Source organism: Erinaceus europaeus, chromosome 17, assembly GCF_950295315.1.
Source record: "Erinaceus europaeus chromosome 17, mEriEur2.1, whole genome shotgun sequence".
NCBI lineage: Eukaryota > Metazoa > Chordata > Mammalia > Eulipotyphla > Erinaceidae > Erinaceus > Erinaceus europaeus.
In genome coordinates this window covers 71,865,020-71,889,527 of record NC_080178.1, presented here as the reverse complement: position 1 = coordinate 71,889,527, position 24,508 = coordinate 71,865,020, and the positions used below count along the sequence as shown (strand labels likewise).

General features: G+C 52.1%; 1 protein-coding gene across 2 annotated transcripts in view; it reads left to right on the top strand.

Annotated features, from left to right (window-relative positions):
• SLC6A5 (solute carrier family 6 member 5) overlaps positions 1-24,508 on the top strand; it is a 75,613-nt gene that overhangs the window by 12,946 nt on the left and 38,159 nt on the right. Inside the window, exons 3-9 of one of the 2 annotated variants that reach the window (XM_016185085.2) lie at positions 2,422-3,156; positions 4,568-5,068; positions 7,544-7,682; positions 12,073-12,204; positions 12,461-12,634; positions 20,095-20,236; positions 23,232-23,364. In XM_016185085.2, the coding sequence (XP_016040571.2) occupies positions 3,154-3,156; positions 4,568-5,068; positions 7,544-7,682; positions 12,073-12,204; positions 12,461-12,634; positions 20,095-20,236; positions 23,232-23,364 (1,224 nt within the window). In that variant the 5' untranslated portion in view covers positions 2,422-3,153. Of the gene's footprint in view, positions 1-2,421; positions 3,157-4,567; positions 5,069-7,543; positions 7,683-12,072; positions 12,205-12,460; positions 12,635-20,094; positions 20,237-23,231; positions 23,365-24,508 lie in introns of those variants that run through there. The other variant, XM_060177022.1, reaches the window with a different exon arrangement.

Sequence of the window (24,508 nt, the reverse complement as noted above, 5' to 3'; positions counted from 1 at the left end):
CCACCATAAGCCAGAACCTAGCAGCACAAGGAGTGGTCCCGGAAGTGGCGCAGTGCATGAGGCCTCAGGCAGGCAGCGAGTGCACCAGAATGATGTCTGGCTCTTTCTCTCTCACCTCCTATCTTTCTCATGAATAACTAAACAAAATCTTGTATTAAAAAAAAAAAAGGCACTAGCTGCTCAGTAGCATTCTCCCATCCCTCTCCAACCTGGGACCAGCTTGCTGACAGCCGCCAGCATCAGGCTGCCCTTGGATGGCTTCCTTTTTCAGCAGACTACCCCCACTCTTCCTGAGAAAGGGGTCTTTCAAAAATAGCTATTTTCTTATCTGCAAGAGAGTTGGGGGGACACCATATGATCAAGGGTAAAATCAATGACTATTTTTCATCTTTGACAAAGTAATTAAGAGCATAGTGATTGGCTAATTCCCACCGAGTGGCTATGTGGTGATGGATGCGAATTGACTGCCTCCTTGGCGGAGGTGCAGATTATCACTCCAGACAGGCGGCTTCGGAAGGCTGCAGCGGCAGACCCTTTTTATTTTTATTTTCCCCATCTCCCTCTCCCTCCCCTCCCCATACTGCGGCTCCATCCTCAGCGCTCTGAGAGCTCTTTCACTCTCCCATAGGAATTGCCCTGGGGTCTGGCCTGCGCACCCCAGCCCTGTGCCAACTCGGTGCCCTCCGTCAGTCCCCGAGCTGGTTCTTCGCGACCCCCCTAGGCCCCCAGATCCCCCTCTCACTCTGCTCAATGGTCCCTTCTCTCCAGAATGTAGCGCAGCGCCTGTCGGAAGGTGGGGGGCCGAAACTGGCCTGCAGCACCACAGTCCCCCCCCCACCCCCACCCCACCCCCGTACCCTCCCTGCCACGCCCCTTCCCGCAGGAAGCTTAGGGCTCATTTGGTCGGGAGGGCCTGTCGGGGAGAAGTCAGGCTTGGGGGCAGAGCGAGGGCGCAGGGGGTCGCCGCAGGGGTCTGGTAGGGGCAGTGCTCCCTCAGCCTCTGCGCACCTTTCCCGCTGCAGCTCCGCCGCCAGCGGGCCGGGACACCCTGGAAGGTCGGCGAGCTGAGGGACTCTCCACCCGCCTGCCGCACTGTGTGGGGGCGGCCAAATGCAAATCGAGGAAACTGCCCAGTCTTTCAAGTCGTGACTGTTCCTACTCGAAGTGTGCCCACGGCCCTCCCCTCAGCAGAGGCAGGCCTTGCGCTGTGGAAGTCAGAGGCGCTGGGGCTGTCCTCTGCGTCCTGGGGTGCCCCAGGGAGTCCCCCCTTACCAGGCTCACAGATCCTCTGCTCCCCAAATCCTCCGCTAGCCGGCCCACCCCTGTGCCCGTCCCCCCCCCCCTCCACGACCTCACCCAGTTTGTGTTCTGAGAAGGCATGACAGTCTCTCCTTGATGACATTCGCCAGGGATCTGAAGAGACTTTTTCAGCATCCGTTTTCCCAACTTTACAATTGGGAGTTTTTCAAAGTTTGCTCGCTCGGAGTGATTCATATTGGGGATCGAATAAATGGGGCCAGGTAATGGTGCACCTGGTTAAGCACACATTACAGTGCTCAAGGACTGGGGTTCAAGCCCGTGGTCCCCACCTGTAGGGGGGAAGCTTCACGAGTGCTGCAGGTGTGTTTGTCTTCTATCTACCTCCTCCTTCCCTCTCAACTTGTCTCTGCCTCTATCCAATAATAAATAAAATAAAAAGAATCTAATGAATGTTAAGTCAAGATTACGGTCAAAAGAGGCCTGAAACCCGTGGCACAGCTCACGATGGCTCACCAGCGAGGTCTCTGAAGGGCATCTCTGTTCCTTCCTTGACAGTAGATTACTGCCTCGGTCCGCTACCCTCCGAGGGCCCAGGCAGGGCAGGGGTCTGTGAGCAGAGGCATCCCAGCCCCAGGGCACAATACGGAGGCGGGAGGGGACCCGCAGAGCCCTGGGCGCCCACCGCAATCTGCCGCAGCCCAGCCAGGTCTCCGCCCACTCCCTGGCATTGTCCTCCCACGTGGGGATGGCCCAGCCAAGTGTGACTGCGCCCACCCCAGGCAGTGCGCCAGGCCAGGCGCTTTCCACTGCTCCCCAACCCAAACTGGTCGGCAGCAAGGATTAGGGATTTTAGTGAATCCCCTTCTGGTCGCCAAGGACACTTCCTTTGTGGACGTTTCTCACATATGACTATAGCCACTGCTTTGCAACAATGGGAACGTCCATCACAGCACGTGGTCAACGGCCACCACAGCAGGATACGCCAGCCCCCTCCTGTGACTTCTCCCTTGGAGCAGCCAGCTGGGTTTCCACCAGTCTAGGTGGGGGTCTCAGGTCCCACACTTCCAGATCAGGGTGACCCTGGTGGCATTTTGAGATGATTTTGAAAGTCACCTAAGAATCAGGTCAGCTATAAAACTAATGCTCTTTTTACTTCTCCAGGATAGTCTGGGAGGAGTTTAAACACAATGATAAAAAGAAGGACCCTTGTATTGGGACAGATAAAATAGGAGTGCAAGCACTAGACCTGAGGTCTTGAATAAAAGAGGACAGAGCTCTGAAAGCCTGAAGTTCACACAGCGCAGGTGAGGGCACGCAGATACTGTGCACCGGCAGCACACGACTGTGCCCCTCCCTGCGTGCAGACCCTTGACTGCTGTGAGGGGCAGTATCACAGTACCCACTAGTCACAGATCCGTAGGGGTGGAAGGAATCTGGTGGAAGAGAAAGACGGAAACAGAACAATGATTTAACTCCTTCCCCGTTGCCCATCCTCTGTGATGGCTGCGCCTTGCTGTGGGTGCAGTGGGACGTGTCCCTCCCATGTTTCCCTTAATTAGGAGCAGGCCAACTTCTGCCATCGCCTCACACCGCTGGGGTTTAGTCATCAGACCCACATGAGTCACTCCGAACACACGCCCCCTCCCGTTCCAGCTACAACTGGCCAGTGTGTTCTCAGTTGTTGCCCCTTTAAAACTAGAATCCGAGGGGGTAATGATTTATCAAAGTTGCATTGCTAAGAAATGTCAGGTGAAGGGCACCTTGCCTTCCACTGACGCAAAGCCGGCCTTTCCCAAGGAGGTATAGAAAGCGGCTCTCCCGCTGGAGCCGAACCCACACTCAGGAAAAGCTGCTTCCAGTCTCAACTCCCACAGTCAGTTTCCTGAATCGGATATGGTGAGTGTTTGCTTTTGTTCTACTAAGAGGAGGGCTGCAGGGATGTGGAGGGTAGCTTTGTTTTGGATATATACATATATACATATATATATATACACTTTTTTTAAATCTACATTTTGAAAGGAGGGAAGGACAGTTCTTGCAGGTGTAGGTGTGTAGTAGGAGCAGCTCCACAAGAGGTAAAGGCCCCCCACTATTCAGCAGAGGCTGGAGGTGTCTCCCTTCCCACCTTGCAGGGCTCTGTCCTCGGTGCTGAAAACCCAGGTGCCGATGCTGAAGTGAATGCTGGTGGGTCCTCCAGGCTACTGAGATAGAAATGTTGATTGGAACCCAACTGCTTAGATTCGGTGCAAATGGAGTAGCTCTGAACTGTGTGTGTGTGTGTGTGTGTGTGTGTGTGTGTGTGTGTGTGTGTGCAAGAAGGACCTACGTGAGGTGTGCGGCTGAGGTGAAGGTATTTGGATTATTCTCACCGCACAGTAGCAATTATCGGTGCTGATACTTAGAGGCTCCTGGAAGGTAAACACAAGGGAAGAAAGTCAAGGGGGAACCATTGCCGGCACTTCTCTTAATTTGAGCCTCCAGTAGGAGAGAGCCAACGAAGATTCACTGAGTTTTTGGTCCCCAAGCAAATGCAGGGGAATGCAGGGTTCTAGACCTCTGTGAATAGTTGTCCCTGGGGAAGGCAACTGAAGAACTTTTCACCTTCTTTCACGCACATAATTTGGAAATCTAGAAGTAACAAAAGAAACCTGGCTACTGTTTTGTGTTTGAAGTCTTATTCGTTATTGTTGTGTGGCTCTGCGGTGATTTTTGTTCACAATCTTCCCGCCCCTCTGTGCTACCTGGAGGGCCGGGCAGTGAGTATTGGCAGCGCTGGGATCTGTGCAGCGGATTGGCCTCGAAAGATCGCAGGTGTCAGGGCATTAGCTTTGTGGCCGCAGCTTGTCTATGGCTTATAAAAAAAATCACCAAAAAGCAATGTGCATTGTTGAATGACAAAGGAAATGGGGCGGAAAATTAAAGAATCTTTCTACAATGGTAATGGGGACGGGGTACCCTCCAGCCTGATAGGAAATCCTAAGAGGGCCGGTGTTCATGGCTGTGGGGCTGGTTCCTCTGCCCCTATGCCACTGCACCCGCCAAAAAAAAATCTTCCTTTTCCATCAGGAAGGAGAAGAGTAGATTCTTTTTTTAATGCCATTTGGTTGTTGCTGAGACAGACATATTGAGAAATACTGATTGCAGTTTTTCTTGAAGGAGGAAACAGCCGGATTCCAATTTGTTTCCTAGACCCTGCGACTGGAGTTGGGAACGCCAGTCCGTGTAGACACGGGGTTGTCTATTATATTTTCTCAAAGTGCAGTTTTTTGCTTTTGTGTTTTGCACGAACTTCACATTCTGTTTGCAGGACTGCAGCCCTCCCAAGGAAATGAACCGCCCGCCCGCCTGCAGCATGGAAGCGGCCGGGGGACCCGGCGCCCAGGCGGGCCCGTGCGCTCCGAGGACAACAAGCCCGGAGCTGGAGCTGCCCGCCGCCGCGCCGCCTCCGCCAGGGCCCGGCTCGGCCTCCTCGGGCACCCACACCTTCCTGGCTGCCGAGGCCAAGCGGCTCGCGGCGGGGGCGGGCGGGGGCGGGGGCTTGCAACCTCTGCGGGACTGGAGCGAAGCCCCCGCTGCGCAGGGCGCTGCTCCTGCGGGGGGCGCGGGCTCCGGCAACGCGCCGCACTGCAAGATCCCGGCTCTGCGCTGCCCCGAGGGCGACGCGAACGTGAGTGTGGGCAAGGGCAGCCTGGAGCGGAACAGTGCCCGGGCTGTGGGCTGGGTGAACATGAGCCAGAGTACCGTGGTGCTCGGCACGGATGGAATCACGTCGGTGCTCCCGGGCAGCGTGGCCTCCTCTACGGCCCAGGTAAAGGGATCCCAGCTCCCCTGCAGGGCGAGGCGACCAGGCCGGCGGGTGCACGTGTGCTGATGGGATCGAGGGGGCTGGGACGGGTGCGGGCGGCGGCTTTGGGGCTGAAGAGGCTCGCTCTGCCTGGGGAGGCCAGTGGGGAGGGCGGCAGGAGAGATTAGAGATCGTCACTTGCTCTGCCTGCTCACCCCGGCGTCGCGTGGTCCCAGATTAGGCTGCAGTCCTCAATGTGGTTGAGGCACAGAGAACCCTGGGGGACTCTGCCTAAGACCCAGTACTTTCTTATTTAGGATTTCCCATCTTAAAAAAAAAAAAAAAAAAAAAGTAAGAGGAGGAAATGCAGGTTTAGTTGAGGCTGCTGCTTGTAAGTCTCAAGACCTGCACTTCACCCCCAAATTGTAACATGCGGTTCTGTCCTCAGAATTCTTTTTGCCTAAAGGAGCCTCTCCCAGCTGTGTTGTGGGGGTTCAGACGCCACAGACTGGATTTCCTCTCAGATTCGATCCTTCACACTGCACCCAGGGCGTGAGAAATCTAGAGCAAGTCCCAGCCCTGGGGTCTGGATAAGGCAGCCATTGCTGAGCCCCACCTTTTCCGTGCAAGCTTTGTCTTCTGTCTCCCGCCTTCTTCCATCTGTCTGCCTTGCTTCTTTCTCCTCCTGCCATTCTTTTCCACTGCCTGTCATTCTGTTCCTTCCTCCCCTTCCCTGGGCTGAAGGCTTGGGCCTGTGTCCAGTCATGAGAGTTTGGACCAGAACATCTGCCTACCTGGGATTTGACGTGTACCCAGCCTTCTTTCTGTGCACATACTCACACCTGCCCACAGACTTTGGCAACGGGAGCTCAGCTTCTAGGATAACCAGAAATGAACATAAACCTAGACTTTCCCCCTCTTCCTGGCTTCCTTCCATGCCTGGAACATTTGTCTGTGCGAAATAACTTCCTCTGACAGCCTGTGTCCAACAGGGTGACCCAGGTGAAGACAGAATTTCTCTCTCATGCCTTGTTCCACCTCCTGCACTGCACTGCACTGCAGCAAAAAAGAGCTGGAGCCCCCACCCTTTCAAGCCCTATTTCAGGAATAAAGTGGGGGTGGGTAGGGGTTACCCGCTTTGGGAAAGGAGAGGAAAAGGGACCTTAAAGACATCCTTTGACTTTGCTGGTGGGAGTGGTGTGCAGGTCTACCTCTATCATTTTAGCATCTTGTAAATCTCTAGCAAACATTAGAAGCCTACAAAGGCGTCCTTTATGGCCCCAGCTCTGCATCAGCCTGTTTTCAGCTTTGTTTATCATCAAGAAATTTGCCTGATGTCCACTTTATTCTTCTTTCTCTTTCTCAGCCTTGAGCATGGCTTCTTCTCCTTTATCCTCCTTGGTCTTAGGGCCAGTGTGGAATAGGAAGTGCAGAGTGATTGCAGGGGTAGAAGCTTTGGTTCCACCAGACCTTGTACCATCCTAGATACCCCAGACACTTTCAGAGCTTTGACTTCCTCTCCCCACCCCCTCTCTGAATTTAAGGCCAGCAAAGCAAACCCCCCCCCCCCCATTTAGTGTATGTTTAGAGAGGGTCGCCCCTAAGACTCACAGACTGCTGGGGCTGGAGGAACTTCAAGACACAGTTATTCCAAGCCCCTCATTTTACAGATGGGAGCTCAGAAGTGACTTGTCTGCATGTGGTTATCCAGCTAGTTAGTAAGAAAGGACTACTGGCTTAATGGGGCAGACTGAAGGTCACACATGCCCTCTCTCTCTCCTTCTCTATCTTCTCTGGTCCTCCTCTCACTGCCCTGCCCCATCCTCCCTCCTCTGCACTATGCTGAATGGTGTTTCACTCCAGTTAGCCCACCAGGCAGGTTCTGCTGCCTGCCGGCTTTGGCAGAGCACAGGAGGCAGGGCCTCTGACTGGCTTCAGGCATCATAGCTCTTTTTCTGGCCTTAGCAGAGTCTCCAGTGGAAGAAACGAAGCTGAGGAGGGGTGTGTGGAGGGCTTGGGGGGGGGGGGTGGCTGTCAGGGTTTGTTAGGGGCGTGCTTGCTGGGAACTCCAGGCATGACATGGGGCCTGCTTGCCAAAGGGATTCTTGGTCAGGGGCTGGGGATGGAGGGACCTGCTTGCCATCAGTCTATAGGTTCAAGACCCGGGGAAGCTGCCTGCTGGCATGTCCTGGCTGCAGGACTTGGAGAGGGAAGGTTCAGGGGCACCTTCTGCTGAGGATGAGCCTTCAGATCAGAACTGGGAGCCTGCTTGCTGAGAGGCTCGGTCCAGGGCTAAGGGGCAAGGGCCCTGCTTGTGGATGCATCCTCTCTTTTGAATTGGGGTCCTGCTTGCTGGTGCATCCTCAGTTGAAAAATGGGGGCCTGCTTGCTGGGAAGGACCCTCAGCACGGGGGTGGGGGCAGAATGGGGCAGAATGGGGCCTGCCTGCGGACCAACCGATGGGGCTGTGATCCAACTGTGTGCTTTTCCGCCCCCCAGGAGGACGAGCAAGGGGATGAGAATAAGGCCCGAGGGAACTGGTCCAGCAAACTGGACTTCATCCTGTCCATGGTGGGGTACGCAGTGGGGCTGGGCAATGTCTGGAGGTTTCCCTACCTGGCCTTCCAAAACGGGGGAGGTACGGATTTTCCACTCTTTCCACCTGTGTTATGATGGGGTGGGCACTTTGGGGTTGGGGGTAACTGGACAGGGAAGGAGGTTTGGCTCTGGGCAGCCTCCTCCCTGTGGACATCAGTGCAGAGCAGAAGGTCAGGGGGACTGTTGGCAGTGGGTTTTACGTCCAAGAGGATTGCATCAGGAGATGGAACTCTGGGAGGGGTGGCCCCTCACATCTCCTCCGGTCCAGCTCTGGTGATGGGTCCCCAGCTAGGTGGGTATCACGTGGGGTGGTTCAGGCTTCAATTTAGCCACCATATTCTTCAGCAGAGGTTATACGTGTCTACCTAAACAACTTCTGGATCAGTACTTGGGCGGCCCTGGAAACCAGAATCAAGGACGATTTAAGATGACCAGGAGATTTTAGCCCTTCTATAGATAATAGAATAATCCCTGACTGGATTATCCAGAACACAGAGACTCAGGCCAGTAAAGAGGTGCCAGAGAGAGAAGGGGCTGTCCTTCACAGAAGCGCTCACCAGTATATCTGTCATTCCTGCTAAGGCCCATTTTGATGTTAGCAGAAGTGGTCTGATTTAGCAAAAGCAGGTTTTGTTTTGTTTTGTACTTCATCTGCCCTAACTGGGTAGAAGAAGCTACTTTTGCTGGGAGGTTGTTTCTGAAGTGAGGGCTTCTAGGATTCATTGTTTCAATATGTCTCTTCCCCACCAACTTAGGAGAAACCCCACACCACAAGGTCCCCCTCTTCAGTCTCCCCGTGTTGAGGCACTGTGGGGTGATGGCTGCCATATTGGCTAACTTCTTCCCTTTAAATTGAGAATTTAAAAAAATTATCTTTATTTGTTTTTATTTGATAGAGATAGCCAGAAATCAAAAATGAGAGAGAGAGAGAGACCCAAAGCCCTGCTTTACCACTTGTGAAGATGGGGACCAGGGGTTTGAAATTGGGTCCCTGCACATTACAACATGTGCGCTCAACCAGGTGCGCCACCGCCCAGCCCCTAAAATTGAGCATTTGTACTGAGAACTGCCTGTCGCAGCCTCTCACCTGGACCAGAGAAACCAGAACTGTGGTCCTCACTCCAGAAGGCAGCATAGTTCCCCCAGGCTCCCTGAGTTTGGTGCACTGGCTTGTAGCCTGAGACGCAGTGTGAAGCCCTGTCACCCACAGTTGCGAATGAGCACACTAGTTACTCAGCACTTAAGGATTCCTGAGATGTGCAGAGTGCTTCCAGTCGAAGGACAAACAAGAGAGTGTGCTGACCACTGACATATAGGCCCTCTCTCTCTCTCTCTCTCTCTCTCTAATGGGCTTTCTGCTTGATGCTTCAAGCAGAAAAGGAGGGAGTCTGGTGTTGAAGGGATCTGCTTATACTGCCTGCCAAACTGGGGGGCACTCTGGGCTCCTGCAGACACAGTGGTCACAGGGAGGGGAGGCAGCACCTCCCCCACTGCAGCTCCGGCGAGCTGCTGCGTGGTGGAGAATTCGCTCCTCCTTCCCTTGAGCAGAAGGCAAAGATTTCACAGCCCAAGTCTTTATCCAAAACACTGAGGGCAGGGGTAAATAACATAATAGTTATGCAGAGACTTTCATGCCTGATGCTCTGAAGTCCCAGGTTCAATCCCCTGCACCATCATAAGCCAGAGCTGGTCAGCCAGAGCTGGTAAAAATAAATAAAATAAAATATTAAAACAACAACAACAACAACAAAAAAAACGCTGCACTGAAAGAACAGAAATGGACTCCCAGCTTCCCTTTCTGGGAGCCCTGGGGAGAGGTCCAGAGAGGAAAAGCCTTTCTGCAGGGACCAGGGTAGGATGTGAAGCCAGCACCTGGGCAAGCAGAGAGTGGAGGAGAGAGAAGTTTGTCTTCCTCTTAGGGAGCAGCTGTTCTGGTCTCCGGCATCTCTCACCCTGAACTGGTTCTGACCCAAGAAATAGAATGTGTCCTGGTTCAGATCTTTCAAAGACCATAGTTATTCCCACAAACTCTTTCCAAATGACCCTAAATGAGCCCCCCCCACACACACACAGTGAATCCTCAGCAAATCTATGGAGGCCTACTACTACTCTTCTTTATTTTAATTTTAAAAAATTATCTTTATTTATTTACTGGATTGAGACAGCCAGAAATTGAGGGGGCAGGAGATAGAGGGAGAGAGACAGACACCTGCAGCCCTGCTTCACCACTCGTGAAGCTTTCCCCCTGCAGGTGGGAACTGGGGGCTCAAACCTGGTCCTTACACATTGTAACAGGTGCTCTCAACCAGGTGCACCACATCCAACCCCACTATGACTCTTTAGACTGAGGGTTTGTGGAATAAAAAGAGGAAGGGCCAGGGGCTGGGCTTGAGCGCAGATGGTGCGAAGGGCACTGACAGGAGTAGTAAGGATCCTGGTTTGAGCCCCAGGCTCTCCACCTGCAGGGGGTACACTTCACAAGCAGTGAAGGTGAAGCAGGTCTGCAGGTGTCTGTCTTTCTCTCCCCTTCTCTGTCTTCCCCTCCTCTCTCCATTTCCCTCTGTCCTATCCAACAACAGTATCAACAACAACAATAATAATAACAACGATAGACAACAAGGGCAACATAAGGAAAAAAAAATGGCCTCCAGGAGCAGTGGATTCGTAGTGCAGGCACCGAGCCCCAGCGATAATCCTGGAGACAAAAAGAAAAAAAAAAGAGGAAGGGTCAACACCAGCAGGCAGGGTCTATCTGTTTAAGAGGTAGGCAGGTACATACTCTCAGGTACCCAGTGCCTGAGTGAGGCACTATGGGAGGACAGAGAAGGGCGTTTCTCTGAAGGAGGAAGCATTTGGATTGACCTTAAAGCATAGATGGAACTTCTGAGGAGGAGAAGGAAATTGGAAGATGCAGGATGGCTGGTACTGGTGCTGGCTGTAGGCATAGTGACCTCCTGTCAGAGAGAGAAGTCTCATCCCTGGCTGTTCTAAGTTGTGTAGGATCACTACTGAGGACAGCTTCTGTAGTCTAGCATGGCAAGTTGGGGGTTCTTGGTGGTAGAGGTGGTCACCATGTTGATGTGATTTTGTGTATCTGACTCCAGAAGTTAAAGGCAAGGATATATTGAATATTGGAAAGACTTTACTTTGGTACATTCAAGTTCTTTAATGAGAAAGTGAAAAAATAAACTGGACTGGAACAAAACCCCTTGTGACCTGTCCAGTGGGAAATTGTAAGTTATCCTTGCACCTTTAGAGGAGGGCTCCTAAGGGTCCCTGAGGACCTGCTGTCAAAAGCTTCCAGGAAAAGGAGAGGGAGCCAGCTCCCAGCTCCCAGCTTCCAACCCCTAGCCAGCTCTCAGCTCCCAGCTCTCAGCTCCCAGCTCTCAGCTCCTAACCCCCAGCTCCCAGCTCTCAGCTCCTAACCCCCAACCCCCAGCTCCCAGCTTCCAACCCCCACCTCCCAGCTCCCAGCTCTCAGCTCTTAACCCCCAGCTCCCAGCTCCCAACTCCCAGCTACCAGGTCCCACCTCCCAGCTTCCAACCCCCAGCTCCCAGCTTCCAACCCCCAGCTCCCAACTTCCAACCCCCAGCTCCCAGCTCCCAGCTCCCAGCTCTCAGCTCCCAGCTCTCAGCTCCCAGCCCTCAGCTCCTAACCCCCAGCTCCCAGCTCCCAGCTCCCAACCCCCAGCTCCCAGCTCCCAGCTCCCAACCCCCAGCTCCCAGCTTCCAACCCCCACCTCCCAGCTCCCAGCTCTCAGCTCCTAACCCCCAGCTCCCAGCTCCCAACTCCCAGCTACCAGGTCCCACCTCCCAGCTTCCAACCCCCAGCTCCCAGCTTCCAACCCCCAGCTCCCAGCTCCCAGCTTCCAACCCCCAGCTCCCAGCTCCCAGCTCTCAGCTCTCAGCTCTCAGCTCCCAGCCCTCAGCTCCTAACCCCCAGCTCCCAGCTCCCAGCTCCCAGCTCCCAACCCCCAGCTCCCAGCTCCCAGCTCCCAACCCCCAGCTCCCAGCTTCCAACCCCCACCTCCCAGCTCCCAGATCTCAGCTCCTAACCCCCAGCTCCCAGGTCCCACCTCCCAGCTCCCAACCCCCAGCTCCCAGGTCCCACCTCCCAGCTACCAACCCCCAGCTCCCAGCTCTCAGCTCCCACCTCCCAGCTCTCAGCTCTTAACCCCCAGCCCCCAGCTCCCAACTCCCAGCTCCCAGCAACCAACCCCCAGCTCCCAGCTCCCAGCTCTCTCAGCTCCTAACCCCCAGCTCCCAACCCCCACCTCCCAGCTCTCAGCTCCTAACCCCCAGCTCCCACCTCCCAGCTCCCAGCTCCCAGCTCCCAGCTCCCAGCCCCCAAACCCCAGCCCTGAAGGTGAAGTGGGCCAAGCCCCACTTTGGACTCCTTGTATTCTCACTGTCCAATCTCTCTTCCCAAGGTGCCTTCCTCATTCCCTACCTGATGATGCTGGCTCTGGCTGGGTTGCCCATCTTCTTCCTAGAAGTTTCACTGGGCCAGTTTGCCAGCCAGGGGCCAGTGTCTGTGTGGAAAGCCATCCCAGCCCTGCAAGGTGAGTCCCCCTGCTTGCCTGACGAGATGAACTCCTTATGTAACTCAATCAGTTCCACTGTCGGGGACCCCTAAAGTGACCCAAGATCATCTCTGGCATCATTCAGTACACGGACAAATGTCTTAAGAATTCACACCTTGCTAGTGTGTCTGATTGTTCAAGAGAGCCGAGACCTAGATCCCCCACCCTGTGCCCAATTGTCTGAGTCCCACAGGGTTTGGGATGGAATGACCCCCTGGCAATTTTGCTTCCACAGGCTGTGGCATCGCGATGCTGATCATCTCTGTCCTAATAGCCATATACTACAATGTGATCATTTGCTACACACTTTTCTACCTGTTTGCCTCCTTTGTGTCTGTGCTGCCCTGGGGCTCCTGCAACAACCCCTGGAACACACCAGAATGCAAAGACAAAACCAAACTGTTGCTAGGTAAGTTTGGAGGTGCCTCTCTTAGGAGTGTCTGTGCAGAAGTATCCATTTGCTTAATTAATACTAAGGGTGCACCTAGTTTGCTTGCGGGCCCTGTGCTAGGTGCTGGGGACACAAGGATTAAAACAAAGACCAGTTATACTGACTCGAACATTTAAGGAGCCTGTGGCCAGAGCAGGTATAAGCAGTTTTTTTTTCTCTTTCTCAATGAATGTCTGTTGAAAATGCAGACTGGCAGGTCCACCACTTAGTCTGATTTGCTACATTTGGATGTGGGCAAGAAAGGTGACTCCTCTGTGCAGTGCAATCCTGTCCTACATTCTCTCTCTAGCTCAGTTTCCTTCATTCGAAACATAGAAATAATAATGCTTTTCTTCATCCTACCTCCCTCATGGGACTGTAGTAAGAAAAAAATAAAGGAAGAAGAAGCAATGAAATCTACGATAGCAACTTGACAGGGATGTGACTCTACAAACAGGAGGTGCCAGTGTCAGTCACCATGGAAGGGTCTGGTCATTTTTAGGGGACCAAGAAACAAAGTTTCTTCTGTCCCCTGGCTGACCACTTGTTCTCCTTATGCTGGATCTGTGCAGAGATCAGCATCCTGCAGTGTCCTGGAGTGTCATAATAAGATTGACTCCTGTCACTGGCCTCTGTGCTCCTGCCACCCACCCACAAACTTCTCCTTTGTTGGAGTCCTCATGCTTCAGAACCAGGGTGTTACTTAATACTTGGAGTGCACATACCTGAAAGTGTTCATCCACACTGGAGAGCTTTTCCAGAGAGGTGTGTACACATCCATACCATGACCAGCCCCCACCCAGAGAGACTTTGATAAGACAGAAGAGCCAGAACAGGAGACCCGCCAGTAAACCCAACCCCAGTGCACCTGGGACTTTGCTAGGGTTCTCAGGTGTGAGACACAGCAGTGGTGTGGCCAAAAGCAAGCATGTCTTTGACTCTCTGGGTCTCAGTGTCCTCCTTTTTTATAGTCTTCATGTTGATGGATTCAAAGTTTATAGCAGTGGGTCTCAAATCCAAGCTGTTACATATCAGGACCACCTGGGAAATAAAGATCCCAGTTCCACGTGGACCCAGAATATCTGTACCCACCTCAACTGATTAAATCAAACTACCTGAAGCTGGAGCCAGGGGAATGTATTCCTGAAGGTCAGCAAGGGTGGGAACTCCTAGCTTGGAATTCTCCCACATCTCTTCACGAGGCCACCCCCAAGCATTTGTGGACTGCAGTGTCCTGCCATCTTGGCCCTGCTGTCTGCCCCTCAGCAGCCACATCTGCAGAGCTGTCTGACAGAACCCACTAACTGTTCACGTTCACCACCACGAGTTTCAGGAGTGACTTCCCAAAATGGTAGCCACTGAGAGGCAAAATGTACTCATTTTAGATACTGGGTTTGGAACTGAGAATCCTTCAAGATCATCCCAGAATCTTGCTTGATCTTTCCAGACTGAGCCTTGAGGGGAAGTCACTTCCCAAGGGGCTGCCTGTGGGCGGAGGGCTACTGCTATGACTCAGACTCCATGGGAAATTGTCAGGCCACTTGAGGTCAGTGTCCCCCAGAAGGAGAGAAGTGCAGAAACCTGTGCTCTGCTAGCAGCCTCGTGAACTATTTGTGTAGTACCTTGACTCTGCATAAAATGACTAATGCTGCTTACTGTGTGACAGACACTGTGCCAAGCCGGTCTAGTCATACTCTCAATGTTGAGTTGGACAGGAAGTCAGCATATGGCTCTATTATTACTTCTGTCTTACAGGGAAAACCTGGAGCTCAAGCTCATAGAATAATCTTTGTGGCAGGAAGCTGGGCAGTAGTGCAGCGGGTTAAGTGCACATGGCAGAAAGCACAAGGACTGGCACAAGGATCCTGGTTCGAGCCCCGGCTCCCCACTTGCAGAGGGGTTGCCTAACAGTAAAGCAGGTCTGCAGGTGTCTGTCTCTCCCCCTCTGTCTTTCCCTCCTCTCAATTTCTCTCTGTCCTATCCAGCAACAATAGCAATGGCAACAGTAACAATAATAACAACAGCAACCAGGGCAACAAAATGGAAAAAATGGCCTCCAGGAGCAGTAGATTCGTAGTGCAGGCACTGAGCCCCAGCAATAACCCTGGAGGCCATCATCATCATCATCATCATCATTATCATCATCATCTGTGTGGTAGATCTGGCTAGGTCTCCAGTGACTATCCTCCTAACCGCTATGCAAAATGATCCTCAGCATATAAATGATGTCTCTGGGACTGGGTGGTGATTTACCTGGTATTTGGAGCTCATTACTATGCACAAAGACATGGGTTCAATGCCCCAGTGCTTCTCTGTCTTCCCTCTTTAGCTCTCTCTGTCACTCTTTATTAAAAAAAGGAAAAGAAAAGTTGTCGAGAATCATAGAGTCATGTAGGCACAAGTCCTAGTGATAATCCTGGTTGCTAAAATAGAAAGAAAATAGTGTCTCGGGGGTGGGCAAGATAACTCACTCGGTTGGTGCTGCTACTCTGTCATGAGCCTGGCTTCCACTGAACTGGATTCAGTGCTGTGGTATCTCTCTCCACCTCTCCCTCTGTCTCTCTGTCTGAAAAAGCCCAGAGCGATGAAGCTCCGGTGATCTCTCTGTCTGTCTCCTACAAACACACACACACACACACACACACACACACACACACACACCCACCACACGTCCCTGCTATTACTGGTGAAAGCCATCTGAGTTCAAAGGGACAGGTAACATGGTCACTGTTTCTTAGGTGACAAGAGCACAAGGTTGAGCCAACGGTGGCATCTGAGCCCTGTTGCCCTTGTTCTCTGCTTATCCAAGGATCCTGAAGAGTCTGTGGTCCAGCGGACTCGACTCCATCAGCCCCGACAGAGTGACATCAGTCAGCTATTCTCTAATTGACACCTGTAGTGGAGATTCTGTGGGGGCTGAGGGGAGAAAACTTGTCTGAACAGTAGTTTGACTTAATAATTCCAGTTCAGGGCACCTTTCTTAAGAAAGGTATCAGATTCTATGAGATTGCTTCTGGCAGCCACACTTTCAGTATTGTGAAGTATTAGAGTCTCAGGTGTGTGACAGCACTTCAGATAGTTATTTAATCATTTCATGGATCAAATAAATTATATCCATAATATGAAATATTCTATACTTGGTAAAAATGAAAATCCATAAACTGTACTATACACCATTACCCCCCCAATAAAGTAATTAACAACTTAAAATTCATAAAAGCCTGGGCAAATCCCCACTCTGTCATGTTAAATGTAAGAGTGGGTTGCAGGTTTATATTTACCATGTCTGGTGGCCATCCCTCCTCACCTTTATTTGCTTATTATTGGATAGGACAGAGAGAAATTGAGAAAGGAGGGGGAGATAGAGAGGGAAAGAGGAGGAGAGACACCTGCAGCCCTGCTTCACCACTCGTGAAGTTTTCCTCCTGCAGGTGGGGACCGGGGGTATGAACCTGGGTCCTTGCCTGTAATAATGTGTGTGTCCTGCTGGGTGTTCACTGCTCAGCCCCTATAATTTCATTTCTACTGACAGTATACATAGGAATAGAAGAGTATATAATGTGATACACAGAATTCCAGTCTGCAGATTTGGAACCATTTTTCCTTTCTATCCTAGTTGTATATTTGCTAGTGAGAAAATACATCTATATATGTATTTTCACGTATGTCCAGTGTGTGTGTGTGTGAAGCAAACTGAACACATGGTTTGGGTTGCCTCTGGCTTTCTGGCATTTTTCCATATGCTGCAGAGTATCCCAGACATGGACAGAAAAGACACCATGCGTATATATTCCTACTTGACTTAGGGGTCCTTTGGGGGGGATTCCTGTAGTGATGGAGATATTGGGGGGCTAACCTGCAACGATTTAGCTTGCTTTATAGCACCACTGCCCAACTGGACATGTCAGGACAGATATTCTGGGCACTTCTGCAAATGGTCATCCAAGAGAGATTTGTTTAGGGAATGGGAAAAAAACTCCTTCTCCAAGTGCACAATCCCACAACTGACCTCGAACACCCACGGTCTTGGCCCATACAACCCCACGGCCATCCCACCCTGCGGTAATGGGCATCCATCCCAGGAGAAGAATCAGGCAACCCCCAAGATAACCTTCATTCCCGGCAGGAGGCCATTTGTCCTGGTCCTTTCAGAAGAGCCAAGGGCATCTGGTCGGGGCCTCTGTTTCCACACTGAGACTCTAGCATCCAAGACCTTGCTTCAGCCCCAGACAAAAGGCCTGGCTTTGTTCATAGGTAGAGAGCGAGTCTGACTGCTCTGTGAAATGAGGAGTGGCTGGGTCATTTAAAATGGGAACAGCCTAAATACCATTTCTATTTCTGGAACGACTTAATTTTCATTAGAACTTTAATTAAACGATTCCTTTTCTCCCCAGCCTTTCATTTATTAACCATTGCCCACGTAGAGAGAATCCCATTACAACAGCTTCGGATTGAGCCGGATCATTATCGCTGTTCTTTGTTCAGGGGTGCTGGGCCGCAGAGCGCTCTGGCGAGGTGGGCGGCCCAAAGGCTTGTGTGCTGGGAGGCACACTCGCGCCGCCCAGCGGCGGGAAAGGGGCATTGCAGCGGCAGCCTGGAGTCAGCCTGGAGCCGTCCTGCAGTGCTGCAGGACGCACGTGACCTTGTCCTGCTGCAGCGCGGTGACACTCCAGAGACTCCTAGGGAAGCCGCGCACTTTGGGAAGCAGATGCGGTCTCGCCTGCTTGTTGCCAGCCTCTTCAGTCGTGGGGGCTGCACATGGTTTTTGGCAGAAGGGGGAGGAATGACTTCTGTGCTTGCTCTCAGGAAATGTTTAAGAGTGGAGCTGTGATTGTCTCTAGGCTGCTGCTGGAGGAAACAGATTCTCCCTCAGAGTGTCTGCCTGCTCTCAGGTCAGACCCCCCCCCACGCCTGAAACCCCGTGTTCTAGACTGAAGAAGACAATGTCGAATGAGAAAGCATTCTGATGACGAAATCCAGAGGGTGTCAAGCTCAGCTAGATGTCGCAGGTGACATTTGGCCATGTCACAACAGGGAGCACAGGGCTGCTCTGAGCACCTGGCCGCAGAGGACAAGGACCTTGTTCAATGTCCCAGAGTGCAGGACAACCCCCAGAATTCCCTGGTACTACAGTGTCAGACCGCTCTTTGAAAAATTCTGGTCTAGAGGCCGGGCCATAGCACAGCCAGTTAATCGCACATTGTACAAAGCACAAGGACCATCGCAAGGATCTGGGTTCGAGCCCTTGGTTCCCACCTGCAGGGGGATGCTTCACATGGAGTGAAGCAAGTATGCAGGTGTCTCTCTTTCTCTCTCCCTCTCTGTCTCCCTCTCCCCCTCAGTGTGTCTCTGTCCCATCCAATAAAGTGGAGAGAATGGCTGCCAGCAGCAGTGCCGGCACCAAGCTCCAGCAGTAATCCTATGGAGGAAGTATGGGGTGGAGAAAGATAGCTTGATAGCTTCTGTCCTAAACAGCCAGTCAAGGGGCTGGGTGGTGGCACTCCTGATTGAGCACACATGCTGTTATGTACAAGCCCCTGTGTTCGAGCCCCAGGCTGCCAGTTGCAGGAGGAAAGCTTCACAAGCAGTGAAACAGCACCTGCAGGTGTTTTTTTTCCTTTCTCTCTCTCTCTCTCTCTCTCTGTCTGTCTCCCCCTTCCCTCTCAGTTTCTTTTGGTCTCTATTCAATTAATAAATACGTATTTTTTTAAAAAATCACAAATTGGGGGAGTCGGGCTGTAGCGCAGCGGGTTAAGCGCACGTGGCGCAAAGCACAAGGACCGGCGTAAGGATCCCAGTTCGAGCCCCCGGCTCACCACCTGCAGGGGAATCGCTTCACAGGCGGTGAAGCAGGTCTGCAGGTGTCTATCTTTCTCTCCCCTCTCTGTCTTCCCCTCCTCCCTCGATTTCTCTCTGTCCTAGCCAACAACAACGACATCAATAATAACTACAACAATAAAAAACAACAAGGGCAACAAAAGGGAATAAAAAAAATCACATATTGGGAGTAGGGCAGTAGCGCAGCAGGTTAAGCACAGGTGGTGCAAAGCACAGGGACTGGCGTAAGGATCCCGGTTCGAGCCCCCGGCTCCCACCTGCAGGGGAGTTGCTTCACAGACGGTGAAGCAGGTCTTCAGGTGTCTGTCTTTCTCTTCCCATCTCTGTCTTCCCCTCCTCTCTTCATTTCTCTGTCCTATTCAGCAACGACGACATCAATAATAGCAACAATAGTAGCTACAACAATAAAAAACAAGGGCAACAAAGGGGAATAAATAAATATATATATTTTTTAAATCACAAATTAAAAATGAATAAAGAACTAGGGGGTCAGGATTCTTATAATGCTTTAGTAAGTATCTTATATTTAAAAAGATATCCCCTTTTGTTGCCCTTGTTTTATTGTTGTAGTTATTGATGTTGTTGTTGGATAGGACAGAGAGAAATGGAGAGAGGAGGGGAAGACAGAGAGGGGGAGAGAAAGATAGACACCTACAGACCTGTTTCACTGCCTGTGAAGCGACTCCCCTGCAGGCGGGGAGCCGGGGCTCAAACCGGGATCCTTATGCTGGTCCTTGCGCTTTGTGCCACCTGCGCTTAACCCACTGCGCTACCACCCGAGTCCCAGTATCTATCTTATTTTAAAGATATTCTGGAGCTTGTGTGAGGAAGTAGGTTGAGTTAGGGCTGGCGAGTGGTGGTGTGGGCCTCCACATGCTTGTCCCATAAAAAGCAAGACAAGGATGGCTTCTCATGGCTAAACCAAGTTGAGTCCAACTTTGCATGGGTCTGCTTTTCATTCATGGCATCTTTTAACTGAATTCTGCCAACGACCTTGCGAGCCATAGAATCGGGTTTTGCGCAGATGACGGAATTCATCTGAGCTCTCTGGATGAATCGTGAGCCCATCAGCTCAGCCCTGTTCTGTCCCAGAGGGCTTGAATTAGCAGGCCCAGTGTGGTTAGGCTGCATGTGTTATTTTGTATCAAGACATTTGAAACGATTTCACTTGGCCTGGCAAGTCTGCTTACCTGCTTTGTTGCTGGAGAAAGCTTCAGTGCTGCCGTCTCCTTTCTCCCAGTCTGTCTGTCTGTCTCTCTCTCTGAGAAAAGTACTCTGTAGCTGTAAAAAGTTTGGTGATGACAACAAGCAAAGACAGACAGACATGATAGATCCAGAAAACTCGGCCATAGACTTCCGTGAGCATTACGCGAGAAATATACACAGAAAGCACTAAGCACAACGTGGCCCCAGAAGGGGGGCTGGGGTGAGGGGCGCTGCGAGGACTGGGGCTCACCCCACGTAGTCTGGCCATCTCCCGCCTTCCCACAGCTTCTCTCCAACACTGAGTGAGTGTTTCGATTCTGTTTTCAAATCACAAGCAAGAGACGGGTGTATTTCCTGTAGACCTCACCATCTCTGCTTTGCCTTCTCCTGAACAGATTCTTGTGTTATCACTGAGCACCCCAAGATACAGATCAAGAACTCGACTTTCTGTGTGGCCGCCTACCCTAACCTGACCGCGGTCAACTTCACCAGCCAGGCCAATAAGACATTTGTCAGTGGGAGTGAAGAATACTTCAAGTAAGATGCCTCCTCTTTCTCCTCCTCCTCCCTCACCCCTCCTCCTTCTCTTCTCTCCTCCTTTCCTTTCCTCTCCTCTCCTCAACTCTTCTCTCCTCAACTCTTCTCTCCTCTCAACTCTTTTCTCCTCTCCTCTTTCCCTTCCCTTCCCCTCCCCTTCTCCTACTCTCCTCTCCTCTCCTCTCCTCTCTTCTCTTCCTTTCCTCTCTTCTTTACTCTTCTCTCTCCTCCTCTCCTTGCTTCTCCTCTCCTCTCCTTCTCCCCTCCTCTTTCTCCTTTCCCTCCTCTCCTCCCTCTTCTCTTCCCCTTACCTCCCCTTCTCTCCTCCCCTCCCCTCCCCTCCCCTCCCCTCTCCTCTCCTCTCCTCTCCTCTCCTCCCTCTTCTCTTCCCCTTACCTCCCCTTCTCTCCTCCCCTCCCCTCCCCTCCCCTCCCCTCCCCTCTCCTCTCCTCTCCTCTCCTCTCCTCCCTCTTCTCTTCCCCTTACCTCCCCTTCTCTCCTCCCCTCCCCTCCTCTATCCTCTCCTCTCCTCTCCTCTCCTCCCTCTTCTCTTTCCCTTACCTCCCCTTCTCTCCTCCCCTCCCCTCCTCTCTCCTCTCTTCTCCTCTCCTCTCCTCTCCTCTCCTCTCCTCTCCTCTCCTCTCCTCTCCTCTCCTCTCTTCCCTCTTCTCTTCCCCTTACCTCCCCTTCTCTCCTCCCCTCCCCTCCTCTCTCCTCTCCTCTCCTCTCCTCTCCTCCCTCTTCTTTCCCTTACCTCCCCTTCTTTCCTCCCCTCCCCTCCTCTCTCCTCTCCTCTCCTCTCCTCTCCTCTCCTCTCTTCCCTCTTCTCTTCCCCTTACCTCTCCTTCTCTCCTCCCCTCCCCTCCTCTCTCCTGTCTCCTCTCCTCTCCTCTCCTCTCTTCCCTCTTCTCTTCCCCTTACCTCTCCTTCTCTCCTCCCCTCCCCTCCTCTCTCCTGTCTCCTCTCCTCTCCTCTCCTCTCTTCCCTTTTCTCTTCCCCTTACCTCTCCTTCTCTCCTCCCCTCCCCTCCTCTCTCCTGTCTCCTCTCCTCTCCTCTCCTCTCTTCCCTCTTCTCTTCCCCTTACCTCCCCTTCTCTCCTCCCCTCCCCTCCTCTCTCCTGTCTCCTCTCCTCTCCTCTCTTCCCTCTTCTCTTCCCCTTACCTCTCCTTCTCTCCTCCCCTCCCCTCCTCTCTCCTGTCTCCTCTCCTCTCCTCTCCTCTTCTTTTCTCTTCTTCTTCATGTAAGAGGAACCCAGTGAATGAACAAACTTCCAGCTTGCAGACTGAATGTGTGGGTGACCCGAGGGCAGGGTTGCCTCTGCCTGCACCTTCCCTCTCTACTCACGTACATCAAGCCTTCGTCACCAGAGGTGGCCACTGCAGCTCTGACAAGCATGACTCTGTCCTGCAAAATAGCCCTAGCAGCCTCCACTGGCCAGCTGACCTCAGGGTGACTGGCTAGACCAGGAGAGTTGCTGCCTTCATTTTCCTCAGCAGGTCAGAATATTCTGGGTCATTCTTTATAGTTCTGTCGAGTCGGGAGTCTGGCTGGTTCTTTGTCCAGCTTACAGACAAACACCAACCTGCAGACACAGTGCTTTCATCCAGGATGCATGATTAGACTGTCCCAGCCTCACGGTTCTGTGAGCAGCCGTCTCCCGTCCTCAAGAGGAAGGCTACCTGCTGCTTGCCAGGGCTGTGGGGAGACCGGACAGGCTGTGGCTTTCTCAGCACAGAGAGACCGCCAGTGGCCTCTTCCATTTGCAGCTGGTCTCTGTCTTTGAAGATGTGTTTTGAACGAGACCCAGCCAGAACATACTGGAATATTTTAGCCAGCTAGAGTCTAGGGACACGTCCAGTGTCACTTGAATTAAAATACAGAGCGGCATTTGTAGTCATTTAATCTGACTACTCTGCAGACTTTAAATTTCTTTCTTTATTGCCACGGTGTTATCACCGGGGCTTCATGCCTACAAAGCTAATCTGATGCTGCTGGTGGCCATTTCCCTCCATATTTAATTTCTTTTTTATTTATTTTTTTTTAACCAGAGTACTGCTCAGCTCTGGCTTATCGTGGTATGGGGGATTGAACCTGGGACTTGACAGAGCCTCAGGCATGAGAGTCTGTTTGCATAACCATTATGCTATCTACCTCTGCCCACCCATTTTTAATTTCTTTATGATAAAAATAGAGAAATTGTGAGGAAAAGAGGAGAGAGAGACACTGGCAACACTGCTTCACCTTCAGGAAACTTCCCTCCTGCAGGTGAGAAGTGGGGCCTCCAGCCTGGGCTGTGAGTGCCCCACTGGGCGTGCTGCTGCCGCTCCCGGAGTTGCCAGCTGTACGGATTCTACTGGGATACATTCTTGTGAAAAAATAGAAAAGTATATTAAAAATACAAATCTCAGACAGTTTGGAGTTTCTATCAGTGATGTGTTCTTCTAAAAAGATCTCATCTTTAGCGGTGCCTGTGGGGGGCTGGGCAGGGGCCCCAGGTTGCTGTCCTGCTGGGGCAGCTTGAGAATCTGAGGGGGCTGGTATGGTCTGGTAGAGGCCTCCCAGCACCTGCCTAGAAGCAGGGTATTTGAGTTGGGAGAGAGAGTGCCTGGTCCAGTGCACGGTTTCCTGTGGATGAGGACCCAGATCCAAGCTCCTGGTCACCGCTTGAGGTCACATGCATGGGGGGCCTTGTCCAGCATGGAGTAGAACTGTGACACCTCTCAATTCTCTGTCTTTCACCCTTTGCCTAAAAAATCAAATTAAAAGGTTTAATTCGGGGTTGTGTGAGTGTGGAGCCCAGCAGTAACCGTGGACGCACAAGAAGCAGGGTAAATGCAGACAACTCCAGCCCGTGTCCGGATCATGGAATGAATCTCTTCTTGCTGTCGGAGTCCCGGTGGGGAGTGCGGGACTGGTGGGTTCATTGGAGCCTCCTGGCTGCTGGGAGAACAAAGCCTGCAGACTGTCATCTCCCTCTCCTCTTTCCCACTCAAGGTACTTCGTGCTGAAGATCTCCGCGGGAATTGAATACCCGGGGGAAATCAGGTGGCCACTCGCGTTCTGTCTTTTCTTGGCGTGGGTCATTGTGTACGCATCCCTGGCCAAAGGAATCAAGTCTTCCGGAAAAGTAAGAATCAAATTCATCGCAGGAAAGCCCCGGGACACCCTGGGGAGGTGTGGCACGGAGCAGAAACAAAAGCGGTTCTTGGTTCTGAGTTGCTTGGGACCTTGGCAAATGACTCCTTTCCTCTTTAGAACATAAGATAATACCCCTCCCCCCCTCCATCGCCAGGACAGTCTTAAAGGATGAAAGGAGACAAATGTATCAGAGCTCCTGACAGGTGTGGGGGGGGGGCGCAGAGGGAGGGTGCTGTGATTAGTGCTTGTCCTTTTCTGGCAGGAACCACCCCTCGTTCTGTAGCTAGAGCCTCACGAGGACTCAGTCACTAAGCACTGCGATTCACTAAGCACTGTGGTTCATTAAGCACTGTAATTCATGCTGCTGACTTTTGCTTCTTGGTCTTAACTGCCAGGTCGGTTAGTGCTGCCTTCAAGAAGCTGGGAAAAGATCACTTTCTGGCTCCCAGTGACCATTTTTTCCTTTCTTCCCTTCCTTCTTTTCCATCCTTTCTTCCTCCTCCTCCTCCTCCTCCTCTTTCTCCTCTACCTTTGGACAGTGAGAAATTGAGATGGGAGGGGGAAATGGAGAGAGAGAGAGAGAGAGAGAGAGAGAGAGAGAGTGACCTGCAGACTTGCTTTACCCCTTGTGAAGCTTCCCCACCTGCAGGTGGGGAGTGGGGCATGAGCGCAGGCTCTCTGCATGGTAAAGTGTGTCTGGCTACTTTCGCAGCCTTTCTCCCAGCCTCAGCTCACGTGCCTTTAGCATTAAGGTGGTGGTCCTGCCAGTGGGATATTGGCTGAGCAAACACTCAGCCACCCTGACTAGCCAGCCTTTTGACTGACTCTTTGGAGGTGGTGGAACTCTCATGGAATTCACAGAAGACAGTAAGCAAGCCCAGGAAACCTCGGAGAGTGCCGACCATTGTTGCTGTAAGAGTCAGTACTTTCCTCCATTTTCCTGATGCGTTAGGAAAACTCTGCTAAGGGCTTCATCAGTCAGCTTGGTAACAGCCAAGAATAATACTCAGCTATCATGAGTTCATGATCAGCTGAAACAGAAAATGTCTCCAGCGAATGACAGTGATGATGAAACGGGACCAGAGGCTGTGGAGTTGGCTCTGGTACAGCTGGCTAGGCCAGGCTTAGTGCGG